Raw genomic sequence first — 13,736 nt, forward strand, 5'->3', positions numbered from 1 at the left:
CGTTTCTCACGTACACTGATATACGAATAGTACAGTTGCGAAGTAATTTCACATGTTTGTGTATTCTTACAACTTTGGTTTCTGCATTGTGACATACAATGCTGTCAAGCAAGCAACATTTCATCACGGGTAATTAGAAAACCGTCGTCGCTTCAAATAATACTTGAGGCGAATGATGTAACAGATTACTTTTCCAAGTGCGCGCGGTGAAGCAGAGCTAGAGTGAATGAAACACTACTTTACGACGTGCTCAGTAGGTTTAACAGTGCGCTGAAGAGATGATCGCTATCGTGAGAGGGTTCGTGTCCACGGAAAAGCCGACAGCTACATATTTTATCATCATATCAGTTATACGGAAGCTGTGTTGGAAAGAGTGGATGAAGAAAGAATGATGCTGAAACTGATCAGTAAACAACGGAAAAAAAGTCAAATAAAAGTCATGTTTACGGTTTACAAGTATTGTAGGCATAGACTATGGCATGAGGTGTGCACGCTTCCCAAATAGGTACAACCGTCCGCACAGAGCACCACGCGAACACCGAAAACAACTGCCACTCTGCATTCTCAGTCAGTTCTCGTCCGTACGTGAACAGAGAACATTGAGATACGTAAACATATTCTTTATTTATGTTCAGTGAAGTGATCATAATGCCGAAGACAGATGTTAAAAAACATAGGGTGTATTCTTTCATACAAGAATATGGTGTCGACATTTTTAGTAGTGATACTGGTGAAACAATTAAGTGTCGGTTATGTATGTGTGGATTAAAAAAAAGATAACAAAACAGTCGATAGAACATCACTGTAATACACAGAAACATAAAAAATGTTGCTCGTATGTTAGAAGAAAATGTGGGTTTACGTTCAATTCCGCCTCAAATATGACATATGACTTTTGCCAGGATTTGTGTCGAATGATGATAAGTTGCAATATTCCATTCAAAACGTTAGACAATCACCAGTCAGCTTGAAAGTGCAGGAAAAGTTAAATAGTGTTCTTGAAAAAAATGTTGGTTACTCTGCAGTGTTTTTCATCAGACGTGCTTTGGTTGATAACTAACAAGTAGAACAGATAAATGAACTAGGAATCAACGCTACTGACGTGTCATACTTTAAATATGCACCAGTCACATCATGTGATGTTGAAAGAAGTTTTTCACAATACAAAAATTGTCTAGTAATTCGGAAAACTTCACATTCGATAACTTTCGGAAGTACATTGCTGTGCATTGCAATGTAAATCCGGCCCAGGACGTGGGATGTCAGGACTATCTTCCCTCTTTGGAGGTAAGTTGATAGAAATATGTGTATTTGTTTATTTATGCAGTATAAATTAATGTAATACTAATTATACTGAAACTTTATAATCAGAATTGTTCATTTGTTTCACATAAGTAGCTATGACAATATGTCATTACTATAGTCATATATATCAACGTACAACCAATATTCAGTGATTATTCCGTGTTAATTTACATTTCCGCCGGCCTATACCTGCACGCGCCTCTAGTGTATCCACTGTGCTTACGTAAACAACAACTCTCTGACGAGACAAATTAGTCGCGTTGTAGTTACCTTTACATCCGAATAACTTTTTTTCCGCTGCCTACTGATCGGAAACAGGGAAAGTAATTGACTGGGTCACTGGTTGAGAAGAAACAGCCTTCTGAAGGATGCACTGGAAGGAATGGTGAACGAAAAAAGAGTTCGGTGCAGAAAAATATATCAGATAATAGACGACATTAAGATATGTGGATCATATGAGACAAAGAGGAAAGACTGGTGAATGCTGGGTTTGCAGTGAAAGACCTGCCCTTGGGTAGAACACTATGAATAAATGAAAGAATCAATTTTACATTTACTTTTTACACTCGGACAACATTGTTGACCAGATGTTCCGAAAGTTAAGTGTCCTGAATAGGACTCTGTCAGTGGGAGCCATATGAGGCTAGCGTTCAATATTGCCTCCAGTATAATTCCCTACAACCATGTTCATCCTCTCAGGTAGGGATGTGACAATAGCGTTCGACCTGGACCACCTATTCAGTTGTCTTTTGAAGCTGGAGATGGTTCAGCCCAGTTTTCGGCAAGCAGCCAACGTTAGACTATTCCCGCCTTATGGATTGGTGACTGATCCTCCTGGAAAACAATAACTCCATCGGGATATATTTCTCGCACTGAAGAGACCATGATATCTCTCAGAATATGGAGACCTGACTTGATTGACGATGTTCTCCTACATGGCGAGAAAGATACGTATGGTGTACTACGAGAGGCTCATTTTTTCTTTTCAAGAAACAATTTATCTCAATAGGTACGTGAATCTGATTTTAAACCCCCTTTTCCAAGGGTTGACCGTAGTGGAACGAAATTAAGCATTCTTTCAACAGGATTCCCCCATCGCTCATAGGGCGAACGATTTCCTACAAGTAATTAATAAAGTGTTTCAGAACAGAGTCATTACTGTTTAATCTGTGAACCCCTCGATTCCCCGACCTGTCCCTATGTGGTTCTTAACTTCTGAGTTCATTGGAAGATAAAGCACAATACAAATTCACGCACGAACGTGTTAAGTGGGTAGCAACAAAAATATACAGAAAAGTACGACGGGCAGTTACAGCATATTCTTGATTATGCAATACAAAACATATCGTCGGTTTCTTGGCAAAAGTGACCAAGTCCAAAATGCAAAATTGTTGGAAAAGGGCCATTTAAAGGCTTAATGATCCATCCAAAGATAACTGTACTTCTTTAGATGTTAGTAATAAGTTATTTTGAAGGTAAATGTGCTATATTATTAGTTTTTTATATCAAATTATGTCTTAAATTTTCATAATGCTTGGAAGCCTTGGAATGTGACTTGGTCACTTTTACCAAGAAACCGACGATATTACCAGCGAGCGTAAACTCAGCGTGCCGAGTGGCCAATTGTTGTACCGTTACTAAGCATACGAAATTCGCCCGGCGGGCCATGTTGCACTGAGACACTCCGTATTAAGATATAACATTTTGAAGTCCACATTATCTTGATCTTGCAATTACAAAAAGACAGATATCTAGCATAATTTCAATAAATGGAAAATAGTAGTTATGTAATGTTCAACATACAATTTTAATAGGCTTAGCGAAAATAAGACTAAAGTTTAGAGCAAATGTTTTATGTATGTATACGGATAAGTTTAAAAGCCATAATGAAATCTGAATATTTTATTGAAACAATTTCTTTAATTAATAAGTCCATTATCTAATAAATTACATCAGAATAAACAACTTTTAATACTACATTACGTTTTAATCTTAGTAAGATTAATAATGGATTTCCTAGTTACAAATTTTAACGAGAATTACGTAATAAAGGTAAATTACTCCTAGGTAAAGCTTTGATAATTGCTGCAGAAAACGCCTCCAAAATGAATTAATGTAAGTTGAAAATAACAAAGCCTGAATATATTAATAAAACAGTTCCTAAAATTAAGATAATTTCCTAAGAATGTAATACACAATAAAGAATGATCAACTGCAAAATACATTCTGCCTCATCAGAATAAAAGTCCGTGCATAGAGCTTGAGCATGGCAGTGGACTTACTTTGAGGAGAGTGAGGATCTTCTGACTGAGGTCGTAGTCGAAGTTGGAGTACTTGGAGTCGGACATATCGTAGATGAACACTAGGCCGCTTTTCTGCGTATCGACGCTCTCCAGCGCGACGTCCAGTTGATACACGACGCCCTGTAGCAAACAGGCGCCCTTTAGTTTAAAACTCTAACACGCCAGCATTAGTAAAATTTTTAAAGTTGAACAAAATTTATTGCCTTAGCTACGAGATAAGTGTTCGCATTACGACGAAGTTTTAAAGCTGCTTAGAAAGTACAAACAAGAATTAAAATCCTGTCTAGGGCATAGATGTTGTCCATTGTCAATACAAAGTCCTGTGCTGTCCTGGATGTCCACCCCTCATCATGGACGTATGCAGCACTGTGTGCCGTTCTGGTGTTAGCCAGTCTTCAGGTCAAAGAATTAAAGCCGAGGAAAGAAGAACTATTATTTGTAAATAATAATAATAATAATAATAATAATAATAATAATAATAATAATAACAATAATAATTTATTGCTATAACAAAGATACATATTATTTTTATACTAATTACTCTAGCACCCCCAGAAAAAGTAATTACATACTCTTGCTCAGGGGGCATTCCACATAATTTTAAAACATTTTATTAATAAATGACAGAATAAAAAAGTAAAAAAAGGAAAAAGAAAAAAATACAGATATTGCAATAATGTGAACTTTAAATTTTCTCTCTAAACTGTAACGTGACGTGTATTATGCAAAATACACGTCACTGTTCGTTAACAGAAAACCACAATTTAAGTCACACAGAGTTAGTGTGCACTCGAAGTTGGTTGCTTGACGGTTGTCAGGCCACTTTGTGGTCTGTGGATATAGAGGGAAAAATTGGATCGGTGTCGGTTAGAGTTCCCGGGTAGCTCAGTGGTAGAGCGTTGGTACGTTAAACCAAAGGTCCCGGGTTCGATACCCGGCTCCGGAACAATTTTTCCCTCGAAATTATTCAAGTTCTAATTTACTATGAAAATCTGAACTTGCAACTGCACGATACTTGTCTACTTTATATACTGGAACAAAATAAATGATGAAAAGGCAGTTTTCTATAGGGAAATCAAGTCATCCTATTTACTAGAAACGTAACTAGAGAGCGAATTCAGCGTGACTTAATTACAAGGTTTAAAGTAAAAGTCTACAAGGTACGAATTCCAACAAAAGTTTATGATCAGAGCACAGAACTTAATTTATAGTGTAGTATAGCTGTATTATTATAAATCCGAATGCTAATACGAAGGGCATACGAAGAAAAGAATTCAGACAAAATATTGTAACAGTAACAACAATTTTTACCAATTCATTCATTCATTCATTCATTCATAGTTTTCTTCCCAAGGTTAGTACTCTACTGCAAACCCAGCATTCTTCAACCTTCCATTTTTCAGCCTTCTTCTTAGTCTCTGCATACGATTACTATATAGTATCTTAATGTTGTCTATCATCTGATAGTTCATCTTTCTTTCCAGTGCATCCTTCAGTAGACAGTTTCTTTTCAACCAGTGATTCAGCCAATTTCTTTTTTCCTTCCTGACTACTTTCAGCGTTATTGTTTCTTCACCTACTCGTTCTATAGCACAGCTTATTTTCTTAGTTTCTCTGTCCATTTCACACGCTCTATATTTACATTTCAAATGTTTGTAGCGATTTCTCTTCACTTCGCCGTAATGTCCATGTATCTGCCCCGCACAATGCGACACTCCATACAAAGAACTTCACTAGTCTCTTCCTTAGTTCTTTTTCCAAAAGTCCGCACATAACCCTCTCATATAAGGAGCTAGTCAGAGGCAAGGATATGAGTTTATGGTCTAACAGAATTACGAGAGAACGACAGTGACGTGCGAGAGAAAGATGGCTGGCTGAACTGGTAAGAGATATGCAAGCAAGTAAGAAGAAGGCAGACATACTTCAGTACAGGAAAGAGCAGAAAGACAGGCTGTTGGCGGATGGGTAGATGGATAGACAGATGGACGGGCGGACTGGCGGACAGAGATACGTTACATTTTTCTCTCGCAGATCGACGGTTCACGTCAAAAGTGAAAGACATTATTTTGTATTAGAGAAACAATTGAGTTGATTTAATTCAGTTCTGTTGTTGAATATATCTTCTGCACTATGAACATAATTTCCCAGTAAATCTAGTGACATAACAATGCATCGTGGTATGAATTTATTTGTAGTTCCTTCGTAGACACAGGACAATTTAACAAAATATTATTTAACATACCCCGAAGAAAATCTTCTAAACTGAGTTCTAGTAAACGGACTGGCCAGGAATAGGCTTATATTAGGTTGATGCAAAAGTTGGTAGAATTTTTCTTTTCGCTGTGACATGGGTTTGATTTGAGATGAATAGAAGAAAGAAATTAATCAGTGATATATTCTGCTACAGTATCTATCACTCTCTGCCAACGCCGGGTAGTTTTTCGATTCCGCGTCTGAAGAAATCTGCTGGTTTGGAGTTAACTAAGTCGCCAAGCCAAGTTTGTGAAGCATCTTCGTTATCAAAGGAGTTTCCTTGAAGATTGTTGGATAGAGAACGGAAACGGCGGAAATCTGAGGGCGCAAGATCGGGACAATATGAGGAATCATCTCCCAACCACGTTCCTGGATAGCTGCTTTCGTTATATTAGCGGAATGCGGGCGTGCATTATCGTATTGCAGCAGCACTTGATGCAATCTTCCCGGGCATTTTTCTTCAACTGCGGCCGCAATGAGTATCAGTTTTTGGGAATAAATGTCAGCAGTTATGGTTATATTCCTGGGAAGCAATTCGTAGTACACGACGCCTTCTTTATCCCACCAGAGCATACCATCATCTTAGTGGATGGACACAAATTTTGTACAGGGTGTTATGTGTTGAAACGACAGTGCCATTTTCTTGCAGTGCTTTCTCCGATGGCATTCTCCCCGTACACGGCACAAATTTTCGAGCCGCCTCCACTGCCTTTGCTCATCTATTAACTAAACAGAAGATTATGTCGATTATTTTTTCAACTTGACACTCCATCTTCTTTAGTCCACAAATATCATACATTTTTTGAACCCACAAAATTCAAGACGTATTTATAAGCACAACAATCCAAATAACAAATGACAATCTAACTTTCTTGTTATTACCTGCTGCTTTTACTATAATATACCTAGTTTTAATTTGAATATACAAAGTGTGTAAAAAGTTATGCCTAATTTTAAATGCAAGAAATATTATATTGTATTTACTTCTTTGTTTCTACATCATGGTAACTTAAAAGGAACAATAACCATGAAAATGGAACAGCAATTCCAATCACACTCAACAACAGCTTCACAAAATAATAATAATAATAATAATAATAATAATAATAATAATAATAATAATAATAATAATAATAATCTTTGTGCACGGAATATGGCTGCTTGAATATAGAGCGTAATTTTTTTACACACCCGGTATTTACTCAATTGCAATAAGTGGAATGTCCAAAGAATGCAAATAATAACAGGTCGAGGGTTTCCAAACAGTAAATCCCATGAATATATTACAAATATTAACATAGTTGCAGAATTATTATAAGCAGCCTAAAAATTGCTATTTTCATTATTTTTCAACGTAGTTTGAAACCGAATTCACATACTTGCAGCATTTGACAAGTTTTCGTATTCCGTCCCCATAGATCTCTGCTTGCTGTAATTTCAGCCTCTCCTCAAGGCTGCATTGCAACTGATCAATGTCACAGCATTTTGACGCAAGTCATTTCTTTACATACATTACAAAATAGTAACAACTAGACGCCAAATTCGGGCTATACAAGGATGATCACACAATATCCTATTGAAATTTTTAAGCAGGGTTGGAGTAGTCATGAGGGGACGGGCGCTATCGCTAAAAAAAAAAAGCATCCTAGAGATCAATATGCCGTTCTAAATGACCCTCCTTAATTTGTTTAATATCTGACAGCGAATCTGCATTAATTGTGGTGCCTCGCTCATGACAGCCACTAACAAAACTCCTTCTCTCTCCCAAAACACAGTTGCCATAGTTCCCAAGTAGAGGAGCCTTCTCAGTACTCTTTTATTATTATTATTATTATTATTATTATTATTATTATTATTATTATTATTATTATTATTATTATTATTATTATTATTATATAATTTTTGGAGCGAGTGTCGTAGGGTGCCATGTCCTTAATTGATTTTTATCTCTACGTTTACGTACAAGACCAAGTCTCATTAGTTATCAATAGACATTGCATTTATATGCAAATGCATATTTAGTTTGTTTTTACTTGTGATATAGAATTAACTTCTGCAATATGTTTCATGTTCTTCCGTTTTTGTATTTGAAGTTTTATAGTGCATATAATTGGATATTTCCGATGTTGCTGCATATTTCATCGTTTTTCCATGCATCGAGTATATAATATATGTATTTTTTAGTTTTTAATTTTAAAATTAATATTCAAACACATTAGTGACAAGATAATAAAGTCCTTACTATGGCGGCACCAGTAAGGAGCCTTTCCAGTGTTAATGACAAAATCACGTGGTGTTACTGGGGAATAACATTCCTATTTATAGTTAAGCAGGAGTGTTTGGGAGAGTTAATGCTTACAAAGAAAAATTTACAGACCTCCCATTACCTGCTGGCGCAGGTGGATTGAAGCTGCTCTCTCTATTCAGATAATTTCAATGCCGTTAAAGCATTCGTTGATGTACAAAATGCAACTGAAACTTTGTCAATTCAACGTTCACAGAATACTGTAATAGTGAATATTTGCAAAGCGACTTGGCTGTAATCAAGGCACACTTCAAAGTTATAACCGAAGTCACAAAAACAACTCGAAAAATATGGTTTCTCTTTACATGAATCTTTATCAATCCTCAAGGAGATTTAGAGTAAACATCAGAGTGTTCCTTTAAAGTATGAAGAAAAAAAAAATTAAGTGATAAATTGTGTGCTGTTTAGGGAGAAATCCTGACATTAAAGTTTTGTGTTTTGTGGATAAATATCCTCAAGGTGAAAACGTTTTGCTTCCAGAAGAAATTTCTCCAAAGCTAGCAAGTTCTTTCAAATTTTACTCAACATCTGTAGACATGAAAAGGTCCTTCTCAGCATACAAACTTCTGTCAAGTGACAAACGTCATAAATTTACCCCTGTTGGAGAAAATAATCGTTGTGTACTGCAAATCAAATTACAACGACCTGAATGACGTCTAAGGAAGAATGTACATTGTAAGTACCAAAATGCATAAACCTAAAAATTAAAATTTTTAGTGCATATTTGGTGCATATTTTCGAAATGATATAGCATATTTTAAAGATAATGTACGTCTAGTTATCAGTCATCATCAGTAGCGGTCCGATCATGAAATCTTTACCTTATCTGCTGCAATGCTCGAGAAATGTGAACGCTGAACCTATTCATTGCGTCTAGTGAGTGTTGTTTCAAAAGCAGTTTAACCTTCGTAAATACAGTAACAGCTTTCGTGATAGTATATTACTGAAAGTTAAGTGGAATTATCCATTGACACAATCCACGATTTTTAAATGTTAGCCGATTAAAGCATTAGAAACTTCACGCTAGCGGCGATGAATCTAGAGTGAATCGAGGGGAGATGACTATCGGGATAAGATGCTTATTTTTTTGTAGGTTCTTATTCTTTCAAGAGAGAACGCTACGCACATTTCTACATTACTGAGACAGCTGAATGTCTGGAGAGTGGAACCGAACTCATTTTGCCGCGTGTTCTTGTTGTGAGAAGAAAAGCAAGGAAACAGCTCACTTTTTTGCTATAAAATAATTGCAAATGTATGTTAAAATTTTAATAAATCCTTGAATTTGTTATAACTGTCAAAACTTTGCAATGGATAGTGTAGTAAAGGTTCTAAAGTTTGTATTGTGAACAACCACCGACCTTGTTCCGCCATCCTAGTTTGCGTCACTGCACTAGGCATCTTACCCCAATACTTGGGGAAAATGCTCACTTTATTTTCGAGGTAAGATGACAACTTGTTGCAAGAGTTTTATTACTTTTGTTTTATTGCAGGGAATGCCTGGACTGAGCAGTACTGACAGATGATGTGCATTTAAAAGATTTCAAATTTCAACAGCAGAGAAGGAAGAAGATCGGAAGAGTGACAACAAACAAAAGTCTTGCACACGACAACAAAATTGTGCAATGATTCTGTTGCTAACTAGCGATAAACGAGTGAGAAAGTGTCCATGAGCTTTAGATTAAGTCACTTTTGTTGCATACATGTATCAAACCACGATCAGGTAAAAAAGATATATCAGTAAATATGTCAAATGAATTTGCCATCTTACCTCCACTATCGGGGAAAGATGCCTAAAGTGCAGATAAGAAGAAACCAAGTATCTATAAAAAAAGGTAATTAATGTTTTCTGTTTTGTACCAAAAATATAGTTTCAGAATACCTTCCAGACTTCGATATTTGAATATGAACTTCATAACTAAATAAACAGTAGGCCTACCTTAAATTTTCAATCAAAGCAAAAAGTTAGGCATCTTCTCCCGATCTAGGGGAAAGGCCCCTATATTGAACCACTTAGCCTTTAACACTAAATTGTGGCAATAATCTCAAATCAAATTTATCAGGAAAATATGCATTACATTTGCAGACTCTTTGGCTATACATAGCCTGAACACAATTGTTAATTAATATTGTCATTATTTAAATAAAAAATTAAAACTGGGAAGGTGCGAAATGGTCCAAATTAGGAACATGGTCTTTAAATTGGACCACCCTTATCTTAAAATGGACCACATCATTTTAAATTCAGAAATATTTTTATTAACAGAAAATATAAATATTTTGTCCTATACTTAAAGCAATTATTTAATTAGCAACAAAAGTACAAAAGAAGTTTGTGATTATTATGTCAATTTCCTTGAAAACTGGAGTTTTTATATAATAATAAAAAGCACCTTGTTTTTAGAACATGAATTACAGATATAGGGTTTTCATTGTTTTATAAAAGAGTCCATTATCCACAGTCTTCACAGTAAAATACTTTCTGTTTAGCACTAACGTTTGAACATTTTTGGTGAAGCCATATCCTACATTTCATGCACTGGATCATATCCATCATTTCTGACAATTCACAATTTTTCTTGTCTTCATTTTCTGGTTGACCATATTGGACCTTTCTCTTTAACGGTTTATTTCTTGGTGTCGATGTATGCCTACCTGCTATTTTCTTGCTTTGCTTTTCCTGAAACTCATTCCTGTATGGACTGCTTATGACGATTGCAACTGACGTGGCTTTTTTGTTTCCTTGATCTGGTAAGTTCAGGAATAGGAGATATTTCAACAACAGTGTTAGGCCTACGCCTAGTTATGTTTGGAGATTTTTCTGGACAGTGAGAATTGAACGCAGAAATGTATTCAGAAGTGTTAGGTCTACTAGATTGAAAAGAGGGAATTGGATTTTGTGAAGGTGAGTTTGGAACACTTGTGTTAGGGTCATTGTATGGTTGACGGCAGCAGGAGCGAAGTCGCTGTCCTGGAATACGTTTCTGTCGAGTGGCCCAATTCCAGTTTTCGCAAATCCACTCGTTGCATTTACCACTGTAGCAGCTTTACCATAAGCTTCTCCTGTTAAAGCTGACACCTGAAACTGAGTTATATTTCGAGACGGGTTACTTCGAAGCTTGAAGAAAGACACGTCACATGGTTGAAGGTTGTACGTTGCATGTGCGAGCAAATAAAGCATTACAATACCATTTTCCCGAGCAAGAATGATAGCTTCTACATTTTTGGTGTAAGTGGAATGGCCATCAAGGATAAGTAACACTTTATTATTAATGCTGTTCTTCACAATGGGGATGAAATGTTGAAACCACTTAAGAAATAACTCGCTAGTAATCCATCCACTTTCAGAACATGTGCATATTGCACCCGGTGGTGCACCGCTGTTCAGTTCATCCTTAAATCTCAGCCTTTTGAAGATCAACATGGGAGGAACATACGTTCCTGTTGCACTCATGCAACACACATAGGTTGTTGGTGCCTCTTTCACCACTTGTAAGGTATATCTATTTGCGCGAGATATTCACAGTTGGAAGCTCCTAAAACATAACAAGGTTTCTTAAATTGGACCAGTTCAATATAAGGTTCAAACGGTGGTTCAAATTACGGGCAATGCCATTTTACATTCTTTAGTAATCGTGAAACACAGAAACGTGTTGCTTGAAAGAGTTTACGCATGGATATTGTTGCTGTGTAACTACGTCACAACATGCAATAGATTAAGATTATTACAATCTTACGTAATTTGTTGTACAAGCTTAGCTAGGAGAGTCAAATATTATATCAGAAGCACCATAAACACACAACACTTCTTACAGCTGAAACCATTGCTCCGAATGCAAGATCAACTGCACCCAACATTCACTGCGCTACACAGTACTCTTCTGCTTGGATTATGGTGAAGTCTGTCGGACAGTTTGGGAAAGAATCGAGTGTTTCAATTTAAGGCACGGTTCAATATAGGGACCTTTCCCCTACTCTATGCAATAAAATGTCCTATCTGAAGAAAGATACTTCACACAGTTCGATCTAGGACAAGGAACTCGCATTACCTGGAGTGTAGTCTGATGGGACGACATCTGCGGACAATGCATACGAGCTGTGAACACAGCAATGGCCGCGCCCGTGGCGTCCCGCGTCGGCTGAAACAATTCACACAACTACGATGATGAAATGTACAAACCCCAAGACACAAATGCTGTAAATATTATCATTGCCCAGAAAGCACAAATGGACGCACTGTCGAGTATTGTTATACGTATGAGAACTTATATACTATGATACGCGCACACACAACATACACAAACTGACCAGCAAAAATGATCACCTAAAACAAATGTCAGTTTCGTTTTACGAATACATATTCATGAGTGACATAATGAAGCATAAACAATATAAATATTTGTGATCTACAGGTCTATGTGTCGTGGGAAAGCGGCGAAATACGTGCCTATTTGTGTGTCTAAAAAGAAAAAATAAATCGTACGTTCTACAAATGGGGTGATGTATAAATTGCCTCCGAGTAGGACATTTGTCTCTTTTTTTTTTCAAGCACATAAATTGCCTTCTATTTACTAAGAGATGTGGTACGTAAATTGACTCCCATTTGTCTAATAGGCATGTCGAATCTTGAAATCCTCCACTTTCTGATAATAATTCTTACGGTATTATTTATTCATTCGCCAAAGAGACGTATCACAAAATTCAACATCTAGGACTAATGATGAAGAATAGGTGCAGCGGAGAAAAATTCTCTCCGGCACCGGGACTCGAACCCGGGTTTTCAGGTTTACGTGCTGACGCTTTATCCTCTAAGCTACACCGGATTCTAGTCCCGATGCCGGATTGAATCCTCTCAGTTTAAGTTCCACCTCTCAGTTTTCCTTTAGTGGCCAATCTTCATGCACTGTGTCACAGATGTGTGACAGTGGCACAATTTCCAACACACTATGTGCAGAGATGCACTCATTACGAGTGACAAAGTGGCCGGAATCCGACGGAATGAGCGCCGTCTTTAATTACTAACAATAAGTGATTATTTACGCATATCATATTATTGTGATGTATCGAAGTACATGCGATATTTCCGTGCAGGATTTCTGCGTTATCATATGATGAAGGATAGATGAAGCGGTACATCATATTTAAATTGCTCCCTGTTTAAAGGGCCCTGTATTTAATGTGTTATACTCATTTTTAGTTTTATAACGAAATGTTTCCAACTGAACCTAACCACATCCTAAACCTCGTCGGTAATATAGGCTATAATGTGAATAAGATAAGCAATTTCAACAAACTTTGTACATTGCTCCGTCGATTTAGTAGAATGCGTTTGAGTCTAGAGAAATCAGAAAACGTGGTCTGTTGTTATGATGAGAATCCAAGTCCCTGGTAAGGCATTGTGTCACAAACACTTTCAACACTGACAAAGTAAATATTACTCAACACCTTGAAAACAGTACAAATGTTAAAGATATTGCTGGAGAGAGTAAGGTAATATTTATTTATTTTTATTTGTTCTCTATTTATTTAATCCTTCATTTATTGATTTATTTCTTCCTTCACTTATTAATTTG

At 36.6% G+C, this 13,736-nt stretch overlaps 1 protein-coding gene across 3 annotated transcripts in view; it reads right to left on the reverse strand.

Annotated features, from left to right (window-relative positions):
- The window catches only part of Ptpmeg2 (Protein tyrosine phosphatase Meg2), a 787,512-nt gene that overhangs the window by 501,886 nt on the left and 271,890 nt on the right, over positions 1-13,736 (reverse strand). For all 3 annotated transcript variants that reach the window (XM_069826415.1, XM_069826414.1, XM_069826417.1), the window contains exons 3-4: positions 12,213-12,302; positions 3,588-3,728 (exon numbers count right to left, since the gene is read on the reverse strand). In XM_069826415.1, coding sequence (XP_069682516.1) covers positions 3,588-3,728; positions 12,213-12,302 — 231 coding nt within the window. The remainder of the gene's footprint in view (positions 1-3,587; positions 3,729-12,212; positions 12,303-13,736) is intronic.

Source organism: Periplaneta americana, chromosome 5, assembly GCF_040183065.1.
Source record: "Periplaneta americana isolate PAMFEO1 chromosome 5, P.americana_PAMFEO1_priV1, whole genome shotgun sequence".
NCBI lineage: Eukaryota > Metazoa > Arthropoda > Insecta > Blattodea > Blattidae > Periplaneta > Periplaneta americana.